The sequence below is a fragment of the Salvia miltiorrhiza genome, chromosome 3 (assembly GCF_028751815.1).
Source record: "Salvia miltiorrhiza cultivar Shanhuang (shh) chromosome 3, IMPLAD_Smil_shh, whole genome shotgun sequence".
Lineage (NCBI taxonomy): Eukaryota > Viridiplantae > Streptophyta > Magnoliopsida > Lamiales > Lamiaceae > Salvia > Salvia miltiorrhiza.
Window position 1 is genome coordinate 15,189,099 of NC_080389.1, and position 24,185 is coordinate 15,213,283.

Genomic DNA, 24,185 nt, shown 5'->3' on the forward strand with positions numbered 1-24,185 from the left:
CGAAGGCAGCCGCTGCTGCCGGCCAGGGCTGGGAGAGCAGGGGAGCGAGATGGAGGGAGGCGGCGGCGTCGCTGGATCTGGAGAACGGACGGCGGCGCTGCTCTCGTGCGGAGATGACGAAGACAGCAGCTGCTGCTGGCCAGGGCTGGGAGAGCAGGGGAGCGAGATGGAGGGAGGCGGCGGCGTCGCTGGATCTGGAGAACAGACGGCGGCGCTGCTCTCGTGCGGAGATGACGAAGGCAGCAGCTGCTGCCGGGCCAGGGTTGGGACAAGTGGGACCCACCAAAAAAAGAAAAATAAAAAAATAATAATAAGTAAACGGCTGTTAACTCACCGTTAGGGCTAAGGGTGATTTTGTTCGATTTTAATTACCATAGGGTCTTATTTGACACACCCCTTGCCATAAGGGGCCCAATGCCATAGGGGCCTCCACCTTAGGGGCTAATCTGATACTTAACCCTTTAATTAAAATAAAAAACCTAAAAATTACATTAAAAAAAATTAAAAACATAATTTAAATTACATAAATTAAACTCCTAGTCTAGATAAGACCACGACGCTTGAGCATTTATTGGACCATGTGCTCGTGGGCCATCCTCTGTGCATCGCTCATATGCGATGTATCCAGACTGAGGAGTTGCATGTCGAGCTCCCTCTCCTTGAGCTCGTTCTTTTTGGCATATTCGGCTGTGATTTTTTCCAAGTTTTGATCGGACCGATCCAATGCCTCTTTGTACTCCGATGACTGCTCGGAGCTTGCCGCCGCCTTCCCCTTCCCCTTCGCTTTCGCCGCCCTCGCCTTGTTCCCAATCGGCCGGGCAGACGAGATCTCCTCGCCCGACGCCGAGGTGGTGAAGGCGCCCTTCTCTGTCGTCTTTGTCCTCTTGGAGGAATGCACGTCTCCCTCGAGGTACATCGACTTGAACTTGTGGTTGTTCCGTAGAGTTCTCCACGCATTCCAGTAGTTGAAGGAGGCGTTATTTGCGCTCCGACTTTTGAAAAGAGTTTGGGCCTTGTCCCGGAGCATATCGTCAGAATGGCCGGACGGCCACCGGCTGCGCGCCTCCACCCAAATACTCTCCCACAACCGCACCTCTTAGGCCACTCGGGTCCAGTGCCCTTGAATCTGGCGGTGCTTGAGGTTGGCGCCGATAATGGGGTTGACACGGGCGACGATCATCTTCCAGTAATCGTACCCCTTTTGATTTGTCCCACGGATGGCGTCGTTTGTCTCCTCCATCCAAATTTGGACGATGATGTCCGTCTCCTCAGGGGTGTAGGTATGACGGATAGTCTTTCCTCCGTCATCCTCCGCCCCCTCCTCCTTCGCCACCTGCGCCTGCCTGTCATGCCGGATCTTGTGGCGACTTCTTTCCTCCGGTTGCCTTTCTTCAGTTTGGCGGCACTATGGGCTGCCGAAGGCATTTCCTCGCCGGACTGAGGAGCATCCCCCAAGTTACACCCCGATAAATCGGGATGATATTCGTCGGATAGATCGGGGCACCAATTTAGGTCATAGTAATTTGGGTTGTGTGGATCCATGGAGGGTGTAGAGAGAGAAAGAAAGGAAGAAGTAAGGATGAAAAAGAAGAAGTGAGGGTGTAGGGAAAAAATGAGGAAGAAGAAGAATAAATAGAAGAAAAAGAAGAGAGAATTTTTTTTGAACGGTCAAAATTCACGCAAATCGAGGCAGCAACGGTCAAATCATTTTTTTTAATCGGCGCATGCATCACACGCGCCTTACACTATCATCAAAATGGGCTACACGATAGAACGAGTAAGCTGCTATCGTGTAGGCATTGCCAATGCTCTTATGACACGTAATACTCTATAATAATAATGTGCAATATCAATTTTCATCATCAAGTAATTAAATTTATTTATAATTATAATTATTATTATAATTTATACAACATTGAAAATATACGTTTTTAAATTTAGGACTTTATTGAGTAATTGATGTGGTCATTTTATTTTATTTTATTTTTAAAACATATTTTACATTTATTTATATTTTAATTTTATTTAGTATATATATATGTATATTTAATTTCGATGTTCGATTTTTAAATATGAACTCCAAGTATTAATACCCTTAACTCGAGAGCCAAAGAACTCGCATACATATACATCAGCCTTGAAGTCTAGGTAGGGGTGAGCATTCGGTTATATGGTTCGGTTTTTGCTAAAACCAAACCAAACCATATTTTAGTTCGGTTTTTAAAAAAAAATCGAACCGAACCGAATTAACCGAACAAACCGAACCGAATTAACCGAAATTTATATAATTAAAACCGAACCGAACCGAAAAACCGAATTAATCCGAAGAAAACCGAAATTTTCGAAAAAAAACCGAAAAAACCGAAATTTTCGGAAAAAACCCGAAAATTCCAAAAAAAACTATAAAATTAAAAAAATATTAGAAGTTAGATATTATAAAATTATAATTAAAATATTATATATATATATATATATATATATTTATATATATATATTATAAATATAATTCGATTTTTCGGTTTTGTTCGGTTTTAAAAAATCCGAACCGAACCGAAAAACCGAAATTTTATGGAAAAAAAAACCGAACCGAACCAAAAAACCGAAAAAACCGAACCATATTTTAAAATTTCGATTTGAATCGGTTCGGTTATTCGGTTTCGGATTTTTTGCTCACCCCTAAGTCTAGGGGAAAAAAGAAAGAGTTTAGGTCCATAATGCTCCCAAAGGAGCTCGCTATGCACACACGAAACACACAAACCTCCGCAAAAAAGTGGAATGGCGACAGTGGCACCTCGTAAATTAAAACTATGCCCGAGGACAAAATCGTCTTTTGAAGCAGCCAGTTATCCGCGATGCCCCAAAACGATTTGTAATTACGCAGCTAACAACCAAAACATCAAGACCTCGCCTCCGATCTCTCTCTCACTACTCTCTCTCTCCGTGTCCCAAAATTTTCCAATTTCTTCTTCACTTTTTCTCTTTTCCTTCCCCACAAATTTCATTTTTTCAATTTCATTTTTTTCCCAAAAATATTATTTTCGCACTTGTGCCAATGCTATTATAATAAATAAATCGAGCAGCGCTGTATGCGAAGATAGATTCCCCATTTTTGTTCCGCCGCAATCGAGCGATCTGAGAGGGGTCAAAGTCTTCGGACTGCAAACCGTCGATTTTCCGGCGTCGGTTTTTGAAAGTTTCCGGTTAGCTTTTTGTAGTCGGATTGGAATCGAGGGAGTTTGAATTAGGGCAAAAGTTCTGAATTAGGGTTTCGGAGTGTTAGGCAGTTTTTTGTCAGTTCTTTTATTTGGGTGAGTGAACTCTCGCGCATTTCTAGGGTTCATCATTGATTTTGTTTTTCGCCTGTTGTTTGGTTGAATTGATAATTCCAGTAGGCTAGCTTTTTTTGGGCGGCCGGAGTGTGAACAGAGAGGGCCTGGGGTTCGTGAATAATTAGGTTTGGTTTGGACAAGTTGTAGATATGCCCAGGAGTTCGAGGCACAAATCGCACAAACAGAGCAAACACAGCTCAAGGGACTATTCGGACTCCGAAGAGGATGTAGTGAAGATGAAAGAGAAAAGTAGTAAAGATGATTCGGTTCGGGCTCATCGGGATTCAGCATCTGGTGAGAAGAGAAAGGTTTCATCTCAGGTGCGGGAAGGCAAGGACAGTAAAGATCTGAGCGGCCACGGGAATGGCGATGCCTTGGAGGAGTATGTTTCATCCAAACGACGGAAGGAGAAAACTGATGTCGCCATTGGCGGAGATCGTTGGAATGGGGGTGGAGATGAGAGAGGGGATAATGACAGGAATGCGGAGAAGGATATTCATAAAGGTGAGAACTTGAAAGTTGATAGTAAAGGAAAGGAAAACAGTGGCAAAGGTGAGAGCTTGAGAGTTGATTCAAAGAGTAAGAGTAAACGCTATGAGAGCGGAAATGCTGGTGAGAGAAAAGAAGACAGTTTGACATCTGCACTGGTGGACAGAGAGGAGAGTAAGAGCAAAGGGGAATCAAAGCGGAAATCTGAGAGGGATTCTTCTTCGCGTAAAGAAGTGTTGAAGGACAAGGACCGCAGGTCGGACAAGGAGAAAAATGGCGGTCAGGAGAGCAAGGGTGGTGATGCTGAGGTGAAAATAGTGGATTTAGATGTCGGGAAAAAGCAAGGGCCACTGCCTGGAGATTTTATTGAGGAGAGACAGGGGAAACGCGCACGAGAAAATACTGGTAAGGTAACTTTGGTATTAACATGGATACTGACGATTTATCTTTGTTGATGCACTGCTAATTGGTTTTCTCTTATGCAACCAATCATCTCGATGATTTGATATTTATGAACTCTTTAAACTTCCGCATCATTTTTGTTATGCTTTTCCCTAACTAATCATTTTCTCTCTCAGTATGCTCTTTTATGAATGTGTTGGCTTTTTCATTGTAAGACATTGCTTTATGACATTAAATTTTATGTTTTGATTTGATTTTGTTTACTGCTGGTAGAGTGTTACTTAAGAATCCCTCAACCTATGTATCACTGTTATGTGTCTCCAAGGTTTGGTTCATATGGTACGAAGAGTGTTTAGATTCTAATATAGAATATTTTTGTTTTCTGCACGTGAGGAAATGCTTATAAGTAAAAGAATGCAATCTAATAAGCTCTGTGTTAGATCAGTTGCTCAGAAGTATAACAAGATAGTATTCATAATAGTAAGTTCCTGTTCCTGTTTAGGTGTCCTGAGAAAATTGAACTGCATCTAGGCTGACTTGTGTGATTTGATTGCTTTGTATCTTTCACTTGATTGAGGTCTTCCTCCACAGTCTTGAGTCATTCTGGATGTTGCTATGATTACTCTTCGTTCATGGCTAGGAGGAGTGATGTATTCTTGTAATGAATATGTGTCTCTCACTATCTTGAGTTTTAGAGTCTTTGCTTCCTACCTTTAAAGAATCAAATATGTCATTGTGTTAGATTGTACTTATTCTGATAAATTAGAAATGATGCTCAGGCTCGATAATTTTATTTGATTCCACTTAATGTTGCAACACAAATTTTTTGAATTTGCTTCTTGAAATCTGATTATAAAAATTTCAGAGTAGATTGGTAGTTCTATCGTCATCTCTTTTTGCTACTTTTTACTTTCATCAGAAAGCAGTGTCTCACGCACCTAATTTTCATTTTCCTTTATTTCTGCAGAGCGTGTGTTACTGGACGAGTTGCGAAATCCGGACTTGGAGAAGGACATTGAGAAAAGGATACGCAGGAAAAGAGAAGGTTCCAGTGAAAGAGAGAAACATTATGATGATGGTAAAGAAGGTGGTGAGAGACGATCATCATCAAAAGGTGATCGTGCGAAGGATGTAAAATTTAGAGATGACAAGCACAAGGATGGAGTTTATACTGATAAGTATCAGGAAGATGGCTACAAAGATGACAGGAGGAGGGATGAGAAGTACCGCGAAGATGCTGATAAGGAGTATAAATATCAAGATGATAAGTATCGAGAAGATGGTGAGAAGGATGCTAGACGTAGAGATGATAGGCATCGTGAGGACAGTGATAGGGACAGTAGACGCAAGGATGATAGACATCGTGAGGATGGAGAACGGGATAGTAGGCGGAAGGATGAAAAGTATCGTGAAGGCGCTGAAAGAGATGGCCGTCGGGATGATAAGTATTATGAGGATGGGGATAGAGACCATCGACGTAAGGATGATCACTATCATGAAGATGATGACAAGGATAGTAGGCGCGGGGATGAGAGGTATATTGAGGATGGCGATGATAGGCGCAGGGAAAATATTTATAGGGACGATGTTGATAAAGATAATAGGCACAAGGATGAAAAATATCGAGAAGACACTGAAAGAGACACCCGCCATAAGGATAGTAAGCAAGGAGATGGATATGATAGAGATAAGAGACCAAGAGACGGTAAGTATAGGGATGAACGGACAACAAGAGATCGCTCTGGTGATAAGTCTGACCTTAAGCGTTCTAGGGACGATAGCTCTGCTGTGGATCATTATGCTAGAAAATCAAGTGCATATGATGATAGTCCAACCCATGATGATCGAGCGGCCAGGTATCGAGATGATCAAGGCAGGAGAAGAACTAATGAAAAGGACGAATATGGCGATATTAAATCTCGAGGCACAAAGGATCAAAGATCTGATGCTGAAAGGAAGAGTACAAGCAGTGCAAGAACGGATTTGGCTACTGATAGAGTTAGGTCCGCATCCAGAAATGCTGATTTGGAACTTACATCGAGCCATGGTAGACGGCGGAGTTCACCCCCCTCAAATTCTCATACACCGAGGGATCACCACAGGTGCTTGTATGCTTGTAATCCTGTTCTAATAATTCTGTTTGAGTTGGGTGAGCATCCTAAGGGTAAGGGTGAATTTTATTGAGCAGGGGAAGGGAGATTTTTTGTCAAGGGCAAATTCTATTCTTCGTAATATGTAGCAATTACTCTACAGAGAAGAATATATCATTTTCTTAGATGAGAAAATATATAGTATATTATCATAAAATTGACACAATGATTTTTGTGCGTAAATACATAGTAAAAAATTATCTTCCTGAGACCCCAGTTTTATATTTGGTACGGTTCAGTTATGTCAAGTTAATGGTATTTCTTGAATTCAGAGAATTTCTTTTAATTATGTCTAAATCCAATTGCATGTCTACAAGAACTATCTTGAGGCTGCAAAGGCCCAGTGATTAATAAATCAAGAATTTCCTCTTCTTTGTGGGTGGGGTAATTAGCTGGCATGTTAGTACCACCGTGAAGTAATAAAAGGGATTTGCATGTCACAGTTGAGGACTTTGTTTGCCTACATAAGTCTCTTGCTTCATTTGTTTGTCCAATCTTATATTGTTCTTGAAATTAAGCTTCTATCTTTGTTTTTATGCTTTCCTTTTTGAGATTGATGTCAAAGATTCTACTTAATTTGTCGTTTGCCTGACTTTCTGTTCCATAGCTTAGTAGTATTACATAAATTTCCTTAAAACATTAATATAACATCATGCACGAACAGCTGCACTGGGAGCATGTATTTACACGTGTATTAAATTTTCAGGACCCTGAAGCAAGATGACTCCAAGTATAGAGACTATAATTATGAAGATAGAATTCGACCTTCAACAAGAGATCATGCTGGTGCTGTTGGAGGATCTGAGAAGACTTCTTCATCTCGGTCAGTTGAGAAGCTTGGTCAAAGAGATGATGGCCATTTCGGAGAGCTTTCTGCTGAAAGACGTCTCAAGTCTGATATTCGATCTTCACCCTTGCAGCTAGTAGATAAATCTCCATCATCGAGTAGTGACAGGAGACAGTTCAGTAGGCCTGATGTTAGACGGAGTGTTGATATTGAAGAATCAACGCAGAGAAGTGGTGGTTCTCGAGATTGGAAGGAGTACACTGGTAAAGATGTAAGGGGAAATCGAGATGCCATGGATGTACTTCCTGGAGATGAATTTTTACAAGGGGATACAGATACTTTATCTATTTCTTCGCCTTTCACAAGAACTGGCCATTTCTCCAGCGGTTCTAAGCCAATGCCGCCACCTCCCCTCTTCAGGACAGGTGTAGATAGCCCTTTAGGGTCGGGCCCAGGTGATGATGATGGTAGAGGTAAATCAGGCATCCGTCATAGGAGGGTCGGTGATCCCAACATGGGTAACATGGGTAGAATTCAAGGAAGTCCTTGGAGAGGTGTTCCAAGCTGGCCTTCTCCTGTGGCAAATGGTTTCTTGCCTTTCCCACATGCTCCGCCTCCTGTGGGTTTTCATTCAGTTATGCAGCCATTTCCTGCTCCACCAATGTTTGGAGTCAGGCCATCTTTAGAGTTAAACCATCCTGGTGCTTACCATATGTCTGAAGCTGATAGGTTTTCTGGTCCTGGGCGTCCAATGGGATGGCGCAATCAGGTGGATGATTCCTGCCATCCATTACATGGTTGGGATGCTAGTAATGCTGTGTTTGGAGAAGAGTCTCACATTTATGGGAGATCAGATTGGGATCATTCCAGAAACTTACCTGGTAGTCGAGGCTGGGATGCTGGTGGAGATTTCTGGAAGGGACCAAACAGAACTGGAAGCATGGAAGTCCCATCTTCTGAGAAAGAGAATAACTCTGTTCGAAGTGGAGATGAAACTTTGGGGAGCCAGTCTACTCAGGCTGCTATAAATGAGCAAAATCAAGTTGATCAGCAGGCAGATAGCACAGATATTAGGCAGCCAATAAAGAGCTCCAAAAAGAATGAAACTGAGGGTAGTTTAGAGGATACTGGTGACGTTGATAAAATTTTGAGAAAGGATGATGTGCGCCGATTCCATGTTTACCTTTCCAAACTTGACATTTCTGCTGATCTTTCTGAACCTGATTTACTTGATAAGTGCAAAGACTTGATTGATAAAGAGCAGAGTATATCATCTGATGTAGGTGAATCTAAAATTTTATATATTGAGGTAAAGGTTACAGCTGATTATGTGCTTCATTTTCCTATCCTAGATACCACTGGAGTTTAGTCTTAAAATTATTTTCCTTTCTGTGTGACAGGATTTGGAAGCCGAGGTGGTATCTCAAAGACTTCTGAATTATGTACTATTTGGATCTAATGATGATTCTGTTTTTCAGGTATATTGTTGCATACATTTGCTTATGCAGTTCTTTGATGAGTAAAATTCACCGACAATATATCAACGCCTCAACTATGTCCTTATGATGTTGAATTATGTGGATTTAAAACTGTTCTGCACTTATTTTGCCATGCACTACATATCTGCTATATATTTCTCCTGGCAACTTACTGCTTTAGAATGTTATACTCCCTCCATCCACGAAAAGTATGGCAATTTTGCCATTTTTGGTGTCCACCAAAGTATGGCACTTTCCTTTTTAGAACATGGCCCCACATCTTTTCCTTATCTTTTATCCTTACAAATACCTCTTATTTACAAAAAAACGACCCTTAATTCAATCTCAACAACTTATTTCATACAATGGTGGGACGCTTTCTCCACTACATAAAAATGACCACCCATTTTATTAAAACTTGTGCCCACCAAAAGTGCCATAGTTTTGGTGGACGGAGGGAGTAGTAACTTGTTTTGTTGCTGTAGTGATGTTCTATCCTGAGCATCTCTTTTGAGTAGTTGATTATAAGCATCCATTTGTGAACTATTAGTCTCCAAATTTGCTTGTAACTGGTTTAATTTTCTAGGATAGCTAGAATGTCTTGACAAAGAGAAAAATAATTGTCTTTTATCCAAATAAGTGACTCTGAGTGTTGAGTAAAAGCAACTTACTTCCAATAGCAGGCACACTGGGGGCAAAGGCAGTTAGTTACTGAATGCATGTATCACTTAGGTGTGGCTCACATTTTCTTCTGTCTTTGTTGTCTCTGATTGTCTTATTTGATCCACCTTTTTCCATTTGATCCACGTTTACAAGTATGGTGCTTGGTTTACGGTGCTGAATGTTACCTTTATAGGTAGACATGTTCCTTGATTTGCACTTGCTTTGTTTCTTTCTCTGCAACTGCAGAAATCTATGTCCCTCTACAAGAGGCAGAAAGAACACTTTCAGGCTGAAGATGCTGAGAAACTCGAAGTCTCAAGTGATTCTATTCCTAATTCCAATCTGGAGAATGTGACCGTGCTAGACGACAAAACTGAGAAGCTGCCTCCAGTTGATGAAATGCAAGTTGTGGAGGATGATGCTCTTCCAAACTTTGATATCGAGGAAGATCCTAAAAATGGTATGAAGAATGATGAAGGGCATGCAGAAACCAACATACCTGTTGGCTCTCCTTTAAGTGAAAAAATGGAGGACTCTGTTTCTGCCTCAGAACATATCAATGTAGAGATGAATCCAGTGCTTGATCTGGGGCCAGAGGAGCATGATGTCAAGGAGATGCCTTTGGCAGCTGAAGATATTGAAGGCTCGCGTGCTCCACTGCCACCACCAGAAACGAAAGATTTGGCTGCAGAATCCGGTAGTAGCAACGAAGAAGTGAAACTGGTAGATACTACTAAGTGTGAACCCTTGCTTAATTCTGATATGTTCTCAGAGACATCTGAGGCTATGATGCCAGAGTCAATCGTGACTGGGTCAGTCAATTTGAGTTGGATACATCATTCTCCTGAAAGTACACATTGAGACGATTTAATTTTTCTGAGGTTTTTGAAATGACTTTGGTAATTTCTTAATCTTCGTTTTCGATGTGGTTGCTGCTAGTTAATCAATAAAACTCTCTGGTTCATCTATGATTTTCTCTACTCCCAAGTTTCTCTTTCTAGGTCGGAAACGTGGTGTTTGTTTCCTCCTGGAATGTCGGGTTTTGGGTTCTTGGTGAGGAATAAATTGGGAAAATGGTTTTGTATGGTTACATACAATGGGTTTTTCCTTTTCCTCACCAAGATCCAAGATTCAGACAACTTCAGCTTCACCAGAATAGGCTTCTGTGCTTTGTAGCTGATGAGTTATGAATCTACCTCAGCAAATCTTTCCACCAGGTACTTTTTCCTTTGCTTTTATTGATATAGGTAGGGGGTGTTTACTATTGAGAATTAGTCTAAATAGATAAAACAGTAGTATATCCCAAAAGGCTCTTGATAATTTCTAACATTTTATTTTATTCATATTCCATTAAAAGGGTGAGTTTGGAAGCATCCTAGTAACCACAATGAAAGTACTCAATTTTGTATATTATAAATCATGAAAAGTAAATGCCCTTGTCTCACTTCACTTGGCCTAGTTTTCTTTTCTGGCTGCCCCATCCGATTTGGCCTGTTTCTTTTTTGAGTAATAATTTTTCATTACAATAGATATGGACCTACATCTTTATACAACAATCTTACTCTTTTCAATAACTGCACCAAATGGAACGATGCCAAGTGAATGAGACGGATGAAGTATTAATGTACCTAATTGCCTGAAATATATATCACCGTCCTTTTGAAGTGGAAATCATGTATTTGTCGGATATGTTTATTCTGAATCCAATATATGGAATTTCAGGTATTAGAGTAATTTTGCTTGGTTAATAAAATGGCCATAAATGGTTTGTTTTGAAAGAAAACAATTTCGTTTGCCTTTTCTCCCCATTTCCGACTCCTTTTATCCTTTGGGGGTAAAAATGGTTTGTTTGCAAAACCGAGCCAATTGTACGTACTTTTTTTCAAAGCATGTTTTTATCCTAATTTTAAAGCATAGGCATCACAAATATTTAATAAAGTGATCTTGTAATGTCTTTTAATAATACTAATTGTTTAATAAAGAATAATATATACTCCCCCATTATATACTTTCTCTATCTGATATATTTAAGTATGGAATCTTTAGATAGGAGTTTTAACAAAAAAAAATATTGAAAAGATTGTTGAGGGCATTGATGGTCGAGAAAGGGTCCAACATTAAAGATTAAATTGTCAAATTATGTGTATGGTAGTTAGAGATGTCAATCGGGCTATCCTATCGGATTTAAGGCTAGCCCTATCGGGTTATGGGTTATTCGAGTACGGGTTAATTGAGTTAAAGTTTTTTTCAGGTTAGAAATTTTCAATCCTAACTCGAGTTTCGGACTAGCTAATCGGGTTAATCGGGCTCAAGAATTTATTTTAAAAAAATTAACTTAACATATTTCTTTTGATAATATTATATTTCTAATAAATAAATATGTGCATAAATAAGTAACATTTCAACATCGACTTACATAATAACTAATATGCAAGTTCTAGAGATATAAAGATGCAATATTTTTATTAAATAATACTTCATCTGTCCCGAAAAAGTTTGCCTCAATTTCCTTTTTAGGGTGTCTTCAAAAAGTTTGTCCCAACCTCTTTACTTTCTATTTTTGTACATGGCCTCATCATCAACTTTACAATTATAACACTTTAAACACTATTTTTGCACATGACCCCACCATCAAATAACTTTTTATCAACTTTTAATAAATCTCGTGACGTTCCCTTTGGGGCAAACTTTTAAGGGACAAATGAAGTATATTTTATGTTAAATATTTGATTAAAAACACAGAGAAGTAAAATGATGATTATAACTTTGTAATATTGAATCAAAATACATTTTGCAAACTTTGGGAAAAAATATCTTATTATACTATTTTTTCTAAGCAAAATAATGAAGTCGAAAATCAAATAACGACAAAATTTTCATATAATCAAGTAAACATGTAATTTTCGGGTCAGCACTATAGGGTTTCGGGCTAATTTCGGGCCGACTCTATCGGATGCCGGGCTAATCAGGTTTTAATTTTTATCGGGTTGAAAATTTTCAGCCTTAATCATCTCGAATTGACAAGTTAATCGGATCAGCCATGGGTTTCAAGTTGGATTAACATCCCTAGTGGTAGTATTTAGAAATAGAAATGACATATATTTAGAAGATATATCAAAAAGAAAAGAAATGCATAAATTTTAAGGGACACATGAAATCTTAATTATTGACCGTTCGATGGATCATGATCAACGGCTGAGATTCCGTCTCATTTCTTTGAAAACATTTAGATCATAGTGAATTAATGGCCCAGATCAAATTATATGGAGATCCGAAATTCGTAACTGTTTCTCTTGCAATTCATACGTTTTTTCTTATTACGAATTGAAAGTACTTTGTTACGAATTATATTTTATGCACGAATATGAAGTTCTTTTGTTACGAATTATGTTCTGATTAGGCAAATTTCAAGCCACAAGATCAACCAAGATCTAATGGACACGATTTGTTCCTATTTTATACGCTTAAATGTGTAGAGAATAAAGACCAAATTATATCTGTTTGTTTCTTTGAAAATACACGGATGAGATTAATTGCACAAATCATATCCCATTAATCTCGTTTTCCGCAAATCATATCCGTGATCTGTTATATACTACGAACGTGCACACATGATTGAGTGAACGTTTTTCATTATTTTGAACTTAGATCGAGTATATCCGTGTTGAACATATGTTTTGAACTTACATGTATGTTCATGAACGCATTCACAGAAGTTTAATGGATTGACAAGTATGTTCATAAACACCTTCGATCGAACGGAAGGGTGCGAGAGTATTGGGGGATTTGATTTGTGCAATTAATCTCACCCGTGTATTTTCTAAGGAATGAACGGATATGATTTGATGTCTATTCTATAATTCTATCTATAAGGGGGGTGTCTTTGTACAAGCTGACCCTATATATATATAGGGGAGGGCTAGAATAAAAACACTTTTAAGTGTATAAAATATGGATGAATCTCAGCCCTTAGATCATCAAGATCTACGGTTGATTCGTAACCCTCCTGGACGAATTCGTAACACTGTTGGATAAAATTCGTAATTTGAAAAAACGTTTATATTTATACACTTAAGAGTGTTTTCATCCTATATATATAGGGGAAGGCTAAAATAGAACGCTTCTTAAAATATAAATTAGGAACCATTTTCAGCCCTTAGATCATCAAGATCTACGGTTGATTCATCACCTTGTTGGATAAATTCATGGTCCTGAGTTCGAATCCCAAAGGTAGCAAAAAATTATTTTTCACAATTCATGCCTTTATACAGTTTATTCATGCGTGTTATACATAAAATTCATGCATTTTTGCTGGTTCGTAATTCTTAAAATAAGGGTGGTTTATTGAATAACCGCCCCCTATATATATATATATATATATATATATATATATATATATATATATATATAGGGGAGGGCTACGGTAAAAACACTTCTTAAAATATAAATATAAACGTTTTTTAATATACGAATTTTATCCAACAGGGTTACGAATTCATCAAACATAGTTACGAATTACGAAAAATAATTTTTTGCTACCTTTGGGATTCGAACCCTGGACCACGAATTCATCCAACATACAAATCAACCGTAGATCTTGATGATCTAAGGGCTGAAAATCATTTATATTTTATACACTTAAGAGTGTTTTTATTCTAGCCCTCCCCTATATATATATATATATATATATATATATAGGGTTGCGCTAAAATAATACTCACTCTTAGCCTATAAATTAAGACCTATTGTAGGCCATTGGATTTTATTTAATTAATGGTCAGATCTTCATCATCTTTTCCTTAAGTAATTAACGCAGATTATGTGTTTGGATACAAAAGTAATTTCTGTATTTTAATAACAATCATTTCCTTAAATAATGGGATCACATTTATGCCAATATCTAATATTCCATAATTACAATTCTGAATTAATGCATACACAATAGGAAGAAAAAAAAAACTTACGAATAAAGTTGAAGAACACGATCAGTATTCTTATGGAGAACACTATTCACAATTTTTCATTATCATTCTTTCTGATTTTTTTTTAAATTATTTTCAGATGCAAACCCGATTATGTATGGTCTGGTAAGCAAAAAAATTCATACGTAAACCAAAAATAATTTGTGTGTAAATAAAAAATAATTCGTACGAAACCCAAAAACAATTCATACAATCAGAGTTGAGGCTAAAATAATTTTTACGAAAACCAAAATAATTCATACGTAAACTAAAAATAATGCGTACGTAAATAAAAAATAATTCGTACAAAAACTTAAAATAATTCGTACAAAAACTAAAAATAATTCATGCAAGAACATTAATAATGAATGAATTATTGGATTATGAATTAACTAAAATGTAACTCTGTACGAATTATGAATTAACTAAAATGTTACATTTCAGCGTACGTACGAATTTTTCATTAACAATGAATGAATTATTGGATTATGAATTAACTAAAATGTAACTCTGTACGAATTTTGCATTATCAATGTATGAATGATTGAATTATAAATTAATTAACTAATATACAATACTGTACGAATTTTACATTAGCAATGTGCGAATTAATAAAATGAAAATTTTTATTTTGATTCAGAAGATACGAAGGGTTTTTAGTATACCAAGTAAATTAAAATTCAAAATTTTATTGATATCCACAATTTTTTCGGGTGAATTTTTAGGTGGAATCATTTACTACCAAAATAGTGTCACTCCCTAAACTGTGAAGTAATCATTTCGAATCTTAAATTCCATAAATAAATTGGAGAGAGAATCAGAATATTTTAGAAGTTCAACAACCAAAGTCAGTAATACCCTCACGTAAAAAATATGTATGAATAATTTATATTACTTAATGAACTATAAAAACCATAAATTATGGAATGACAGCCGTTGATTTCATTTGATCAAGAGCCATAAATTAGTCTTATATTATAGACTAAGAGCAGTGTAGTGAATAGCGTTACCCTATATATATATATATATATATATATATATATATATATATATATATAGGGTTAGGTTTTATTGAGAAGCTCAAATGTGTTGAGAAGTTGATAAGCAATCTAATAGATGAACATATCAATTAGTTTTTATGAACGCGGGTTTGATCTGGGGTTCGATCCTTGGTGGTGGCGTATTTTTTAACAAATTAAATATATTCGTATGTCGTCAGTTATATTTGGTATGTTCAAAGAATTTATTGATCTGGGGTCTAATTACCATGTTCATCTATTAGATTGCTTCTCAACTTCTCAACACATTTGAGCTTCTCAATTGAACCACTCCCTATATATATATATATATATATATATATATATATATATATATATATAGGGGTGGGCTACCGTGAGAGCACATCTTAAAATAAGAAATAAGATCAATTTTTAATGTATGAATTTTATGTAGAACACGTATGAATTCGTTGTATAAAGGTATGAATTGTGATAAATAATTCTTTTGCTACCTTTAAGATTCGAACTCAGGACCATAAATCCATCCAACATGATTACGAATCAACCGTAGATCTTATATATATATATATATATATATATATATATATATATATATATATATAGGGTTGCATTATACAGAAACACAATATTAGATGGAGAATGGAGTCACAATCTGGTTCGTCAGATCAATCTTGATCAAAGGCTGAGATTAGAAGTTAATATAATTAAAATTGGTAAGATTCATAATATCCCTTAATTTACTCTCTTCTCTCTCCTCTCTCCTCTCACGTCACCCCTCACCTCTCTCCTCTCTCTCTCTCGTCCCCTCTCTCCTCTCTCTCTCTCTCTCTCTCTCTCTCTCTCTTAAAATCAAAATACATAATTAAGTTCATGACAAGTTCAACACAAGTTCAGAAGTTCAACAAATTCAGAAGTTAAGAAGTTCAAGACAAGTTCAACACAAGTTCAACAACACAAGTTCAGAAGTTCAACAAATTCAGAAGTTCAGAAGTTCAAGACAAGTTCAACACAAGTTCAACACAAGTTCAACAGAATTATACGTATAAGTTCACCGCCAGCAGCGCCGCCGTGCACACCCACCCCTTCGGCCACGTTCACCGCCAGCAGCAGCTGCATCTCCACCACCATCGCGTAGCACCGCACCTCGCGGTAGATCACCTCCATCACCGGCAGATAGACGGCGAAGTAGATCCCCGCGCCTAGAATACCTGTTACAACCTTTTGTGTGTGTTCTGTGTGTGTGTGTGTGTGTGTTCTGTGTGAGAGACGAGAGAGAGAGAGGGAAAAAGGGAAGAGAGAGAGAGAGAAATGAGAGAGGAGAGAGGAGAGAGGGAAAAAGTGACGGAAGAGAGAGAGAGGAGAGAGGAGAGAGGGATGTGAGTAATTTAAGGGATACTAATATTAGCTTTTAATCTCAGCCCTTGATTAAAATCGATCTAACAAACGAGATTATGACTCTAGACTTTGCAAATATTTATGTTCTTGTTGAACTCTTCCCTATATATATATATATATATATATATATATATATGGAAGGGCTAAAATAAGAACATTTCTTAAGATATAAAAAATAAGAATAATTTTCATCCCTTAAATCATCAAGATCTACGGTTGATTCGTAATCCTGTTGGATGAATTTATGGTCCTGAGTTCGAATCCCAAAGGTAGCAAAAAAATTATTTATCACAATTCATACCTTTATACAGCGAATTCATACGTGTTCTACATAAAATTCATACATTAAAAATTGCTCTTATTTCTTATTTTAAGATGTGCTCTCACGGTAGCCCACCCCAACGCATCTGAAATGCATCCGTTGTTAAAATTAATGTACTCGAAAGAAATAAAATTTCCGCTTCTTTTAGAATTCTAACTAAAGTGATGCATTAATTTATTAATATACTCAAAAGAAATAAAATTTTTCGTTTTCTCTAAAATTTGAACTAAAGTAATGCATTAATCTATCAAAATGATGCACACTACAGATCTTCATGTCGAAAGGTTGAAAATGATTTTCATTTTCATATACTTTTGATTGATTTAGTTACTGATTGAACCTATAGCTGATATATTTTCAAATTGAATTGGATCGATAGAAAGGTATCAGTTGTTAGAAAGGAAAGATTTCGTTAGAGTATTTTAGGGGTTAAATCCTCTGTCAAGGATCCCTAATTTATTTGTTTCCTTTGATATTACTCTCCTTGTACATTTCCTTTTCATCCCTATAAAAGGGAGTGCTGTAATGCTCAATATACACCACAGAAATACAAGAACAATATTTACAATCTCTCAAATTCGCTTACAATATGTCGATACCATATTTCAACATCAGTTAGATATGCATTTGAGTAATAGTTCCTCCATTTATAACAAATAATTTTAGAACGGAGCAACATATGTTTTAATAAAAAATAGTTGAGTGTATTGCGAGTGAAGAAATGAGCACATAATGTGGTATAAAACTTTTAAATATAGAAAAAAGATTAATTTTTACGAGCGTCCTAAAATAACAAAATAAAATTATTAAAAGTCGTACAATATTATAATTTCATATGCCACATAATAACACGTTGGGTGACTTGGGGTCTGCCTCATGATAGGAATCAGCCAACCATAATAATCAATGCTATTCTTTTATGATACTCTTAATTAGTAATTAAAGAAAAAATATTTAAATTGAATAAAATACGAGAAAAATAAACTTCATACTACAATTGGTAGTGGTACAAAAGTGAGACATAGAAAATAAGCTATGAATCACGAAATTCAGACGATGCCAAAACTATGGATGTGGATTAGTTACTTCCTTTTATTTGGTGTATATAAGTGCATACATAGGTAAAGAAATTAATATCTGAAAAACTATGGTGCCTGTGATAATTACATCTTTACGTGAAAATGAACGAGGTACTAAATACTTCTAAAACTGAACTAGGTGGTACAATAGTTTTAGAATCTCATTGAAGCATTAGTTTTAAAGTTTAGTGCAAAATCTTTAAAAGTTTTAGTGCAAAATTTGCCTAAAAAAAAGAATTAGTGCAATATCTTTGGTCATCAAATTCACATTAGGGTTGGCAATTGGGTACGACGGAGACGGATAGTGGTTATCCATGTTCGTACTCGCGAGCGAAGGCCGTACCCCGTCATTCAACCCGTGATCCGCGATGGGTACTCTTTGCCACCCACACCTGCCACCTTCGGATGCCTGTCATCCGTCGAGTATTCTCCACCTGTAAATTAAATTTTAAATCTAAATTAACAACAATTTTAACATAAATAAAAAATTCACCATAAATCACATTATTCAAATCCACATATTTGGGGTGTTGGGCCTTTGGTAGAAATAAAATTAGGACATGTTGGGCTCATATCCCATATACAAAGCCCATGTTCATGGGTATTTATACGGGGTTTTTTTCGCGGGAAAACGGGTTTCGCGGGTACAGATAGTAAATATCTAAACTCGTACCCACGAACTAAATAGATATTGAATTTTAACCACGAAGCTATCTATGGATATCAAATGCCCTTCAAATCTGTACATAATAGGGTCAAATACCCGCGGGTAAATTATCATCCTTAGTTCACATATCAGGACCCCATTAAGGGAATCAGGACCTTGAGGCTTGAGCAAAGTTGCCAAAATATTACAGAAATTTATTTGTGAAAAAAACGAGTATATGATACTCCTTCCGTCCACGAATTAAAGTCCTACTAGGCCTTAAATTATTGTCTATTAAATAATGTCCTATTGTGCTTTTTGTACTTGTTTACTATTCTTATTTTCCTATATTTTCTACTGTTTCACACTAAGGGACCCAACTTACAACACCTTTATCACTTCTATATTCTATATTTACTACCACTAGTGGACCCACCCCACAACACCTTTATCACTTTAGTCAACTACTTATATATTTCACTCACAACACCTTTATCAATTTTCTTAGTTTTCGTATCGAGTATGAAATGAGGCTTTGATTCGTGGACGGAGGGAGTATATTTTTTAAAAATCAATTCATTTTCCTAGCTTTCTCAACCATAATACCACTAAATAAAATTTTATAATTCTAAAGGTATGTGGAGAATAATAAAAGAGCACCTCCAGTGGGGGTGCGCTAAGCCGCACTGATGCGGCACGATGGAGGCAGTTGCACGCTGGCGCACCTCTATAGCTCGATGCGGGGACGATGGCTAGTGTCAGGTGTGATGGAGGATAAAGGTGGGCGCGTGTTAAAATAAAAACAAGAGGTGGGGCAACGAGTTGGTAGGGTTGTTTTTAATTTGTTTTTTAATTTTCAATATCTTTTCTTTTAATTTTAATTTTTTTAATTTTAAAATTTGAAACCTTTTTAATTATTTTAATTTTTTTACTTAATTTTTAATAATTATAATATTTTTACTTATGATATTTTATTTTAATTAATGAAATGTTTAAATTTATTTTTTAATGAAATGTTGAAAAATTAAATAGGAAAAATGGGATAAAATGAAAATGAGGAATTGAAGAGTAAAAATAGATAAAATAAAAATGAAGATTATAGAGTCCCTTGTAGAATCAATACACTGAAGAAGTGAAGAGGGGCTCTAAAGTGGAAACCATCTTATAGAGGCCTCTTTATAGAGCCCTAGGGGGCTCTAAAGTGGAGACCATCTTATAGAGCCTCTTTATAGAGCCCCTATAGGAGATGCTCTAACAATGGTCAAAAGTTTGATTTTTTTTTTTTGATAATATCCATTTTACTCCCTCCGTCGATGAATTAAAGCCTTACTTACCCTTAAATTTTTGTCCATCAAATAAAGCTTTATTGTGGTTTTTTTTTTATACTTTTTTACTCTCCTTATTTTCCTATATTTATTACCCTTTGCCACTAATGGACCCACCTTACACCACATTTTTCACTTTTATATTCTATATTTACTACACTTTTCACTAGTGGACCCACCCACAACACCTTTATCACTTTAGTCAACTATCCTTTAATTTCACTCACAACACCTTTAACAACTTTCTTATTTTTCGTGTCGAGCATGAAATAGGGCTTTATTCTTGGTGAGGTCATGACTCAAACTATTAACATTGATTAGGTCGAAATGACAAACAACAAGACATCAAAATGTGACATATCATTAGCTGATTGCAGAATATTGATGCTCATTATTCTTTGGTTTATCGTTTAATATATTTTTATGATTCTTTTAATTGTCATGTTGTTTTTATAATAGTGGCATGCAAGTAACCTGCGTTTTATGGGGATCACTTGCTGATGAACTGAAAATATTTATAGAGAATTAGTCATGCGAAGATAAAGAGCTAGTGGCTTTGCAATCTGCAATGATATCCACATTCAGAGGTTAAATTCTTAGTATTTATTTCTAGTTAGCACACATTTGATGCATAGTTTCAAGAGATGCACCACTAAACTCAGTTATCCAACAGTGTTGGGTTCCCAAGGTGCTATTGAACTGGTGTATGGGGGGAAGGGGGATACACCAGTAGGCTTTTTAAAATGTTTTAGACTGAAGGAGTCAAAGATAAGACTGAAATAGAAGAACAATTGCTTATAAGAGAGTTCAGTCAAGTAAAGATAAACACAGAGTATGGTGAGAATTCTTTTTCGATAGTCCGAGGAATTATCAGTAGGAATTCTCACACAGGTGCAGAAACAAAGTAAACAGAAAAAACCTTTAGTGCGACAAGTTACGAATTTTAAAGTTTCTTTTTTTAAATTATCAGTTTCAGTACATAATGATTGAGAACATAAATCAAAAGGAAATACTGAAAGCTGTAAACGACATAAGATTTTTACGTGGTTCGGAAACACGTTCCTACATCTACGGTCAGTCGATCAGGCTGACGAGTACTCGCTTATGTTTACGGGTGCACAATAAACCCTATGACTGAAACAACTATTTTAGTGCCAACACTTTGGGTTGGACTTCTTGTCTCTTTTCTCAATCTCGCAAATGCGCTAAGACTTTACTCGTCTTACTTGTGGGGGCTGAGAACTCTTCGAGTTTAGACAATCGTCTACAATTCTATCACTCAAACACTCTTTTCGATCGGTTGAAAATGGGTTTGATCTTCCAACTAAATTACAGAGAACATGATTTCTTTAATATGAGCTTAGGCTAAAGATTTACAATAGATTGCCTAAGTATTCTAAGAGAATGTATGTAATCGGGAATTTGATTTGAGCTTTGTATATTCTCTTATTCGATTCAAACTTTGGATGATTGTGAGTAGGCTGAGTTGCAAATTCGGCAGAGGTTTAGCTTGTGTGTTTGAATCAGTGAGGATTGAACTTGAACGTTGAGCCTATTTATAGGCAAAGGTCTTGAATAGATCCGTTGGTGGAGATGTTATTCAAAAATTGCCGTTGTGAGACATACTTTAATTCAGACTCAAGTCTTCATTCTTCTGATCTCCAAAGGCTAAAAGGTGTAACGTCATCTTTCTCTTGGAGATGGTGTTGCAGGCCGATGTGAAGCGGAAAGGGAAGCCTTATGTCAGGAAGGACAATCTCTTATCTTCGACATTTAATGTTTCTGTCCTTTGTATTAATTGCACCATGTACGTCAGTAGACTACTTTAGCTTCTTGAGGAACAGACTGATGCATTCCCGAGTATCAGTCCGTGTATTGATAATTACTCTTCAGTGCCATTTCTTCAGTCGGCTCTGCTAATCATGTATCTTCAATCTCATGCTTCAGTCAACAGTCTTCGATCTTCAATTTGGTGTCTTCAGATACTGGTCTTCAGTCTTTGCCGCTTCAGTCTAAACTATTGAGGACTAAAACACTTAAGTCCAAAAAGAGTATTAGTCTAGAGAGACTTTCTATCAGTTTTGGTATTATCAAAACCAGGAGGTTGGATATATCTTTTTGTGTCCCGACAATTTCCCCCTTTTTGATGATGCCAAAACCTTACAAAAGAGTAACTAAGACAAGAAGAAAACAACTGGGATTTTGGATTGCAAAACTAAACAGAGGAAACGCCTGTTTTCCCTAAACAAGATAACCCTTTTTCCTGCAATCAGAAAAGACTAAGACATACAAAAAGTGACTAAGATTAGAACATAAGAGCATAAAAAGAATAAGGATCTGAACAGTGCCTGGACAACTAGTGATTGTCTTCAGGATTTAGAGAAGAGGTCATTTCATAAAACATGAAAACTGATGAGTTATCAGTTTCAGATAACATTCACTACAAGGAGAAAGAAGCATAAAAGCATGAAAAGATAATTCTACGGTTTCTGTCCGTAGATCCGATAAATTTCTTCTCTCAAATCCTTCGCCCACTTCGGATGAGATTTCTCGGAGAATTTCTAGATATCCATATGACCTTGATTTCATGTTCAACCACTTCTCTGTCAAAAATCCCATTCCTGGTGGGAGTAGAGATGTAGTGCAGTAGAGGAAGATGGACTGCTTTTACAGTGTCTGCTGCAACAGATAGACGATGCACCTTTTCATTTTCTCCCCAGTTCTTGAGAAAATATAACCGCGCATCTTCAATGGCCTGTTTTGAAGCTCCTCTCTTCAGATTTACGCAAATTCGATACCATTTGGTGAAGCTTTCTTTCAGTCCGATCCACCAGTCACTCAAGTCACTTGGCATTGGTCCTTCATTGTTAGCTCGTGTTTCTTTTGGAACCCATATCTGTTTCAGAATTGGTCTTGGTGTTGATCTTTTTCGCTTGGCTGGTTGTCTGACTGAAGTGGTTGGGGCTTCAGTTGGTACATGAGCTTTCTTCTGTTGAGCTTTCCTTTTAGGAGCCTCGCTTTTGTAGAAGCTTTGTCTGGTGCAGTATTGAGGTCTCCTTTGCTCCCATGAGGGTCTCCTTTGAGATGCGTGAGTTATCCTCGACTGATGGAGTCTTGACTGATGTTGTGGAACATGAGTCTTATGATGTCCAGTTGCACACTGTTGTGGATGACCTTTAGCTCGTCTGGACTTATCATAGCTTTGTCTCCATGGTTGTTGTTCTCTTCGAAATTGAACTGATTTCAATTTTTGATTGTTTCTGTTGTTCTTCCCCCTGGATTGGTGAGGAAGATTCTGTTTCAGTCCCGATGTTCCTTCCCCATATTTTGACTGAAATCTGCTTTATAGTCTTCTTAGAAGGGTGAACTAGTTGGGGGCTTCCTTAGCTCGTCTGTAGCTTTGAGGATGAGGAACATTTCTTCTTTCCATCAGTTTTCGCTTATGAATTTCTTCCATATCATGATCCCTAGACTCTTCTGAGGTGTTGTCTTCAGAAGTGTCAGTTGCTTCTTTGATCACAATATTCTTTCCTTTATCAGCAGGAGCCACCTTTCCTCCAATATTTTCCACAAGAGCTTTTGAAGGAAAGTTAGTCATCATGGGAGATTTCATCATACAGTCCTTGACTGTTTCCTCCAATTTGTGATTGAGCATCTTGATTTCATGAGATGCTCTGTCATATTCTGATGTAGAAATTCTGAGTTTTTCTTCCAGCCAACTGCTCTCCACGATCAGTCCATAAAGACAGGTTTCATCTGGAAAGTACATGATCGTCTGATTCTTGATTCGTTCTTCATTGATCTCATTTTCCATTTTCTGATTCTGCATGAGAAGATCTTCGAACATTTTTCTTAACTGACAGTGATTAGTCATGAGCTGATCGTACTCTTCAGTTTCATCGACTGAGCTATCTCCAAATTTTGAGTAGTCTCCTGTAAACACCAATGAGTTATCAATATAAGGAGTTTTTGAGTAAGAGTTTACCTCTGGCCCATTCATTCCGTTGTCGTAGCTGTCGTCGACCATGCTTTCGGTGTCGTTGGCCATGAGGGCTTGGCTCTCATCATCTGAGCTGGTGGAGTTGAAGGCAGATGATTCTGATGCATGTTCGGAAGATCCTGCATCGTCAGCAACCATCA

General features: G+C 37.1%; 1 protein-coding gene across 1 annotated transcript; it reads left to right on the plus strand.

Moving 5' to 3' along the window:
• Nucleotides 1-2,729: 2,729 nt before the first annotated feature.
• Nucleotides 2,730-10,266, plus strand: LOC131017805 (uncharacterized). Its single transcript, XM_057946537.1, has 5 exons — nucleotides 2,730-4,223; nucleotides 5,188-6,322; nucleotides 7,077-8,466; nucleotides 8,558-8,635; nucleotides 9,545-10,266. Exons 1-5 carry the CDS (start codon nucleotides 3,479-3,481, stop codon nucleotides 10,157-10,159), a joined length of 3,963 nt encoding a protein of 1,320 aa, XP_057802520.1. The 5' UTR covers nucleotides 2,730-3,478; the 3' UTR covers nucleotides 10,160-10,266.
• The last annotated feature ends 13,919 nt before the right edge of the window (nucleotides 10,267-24,185 follow it).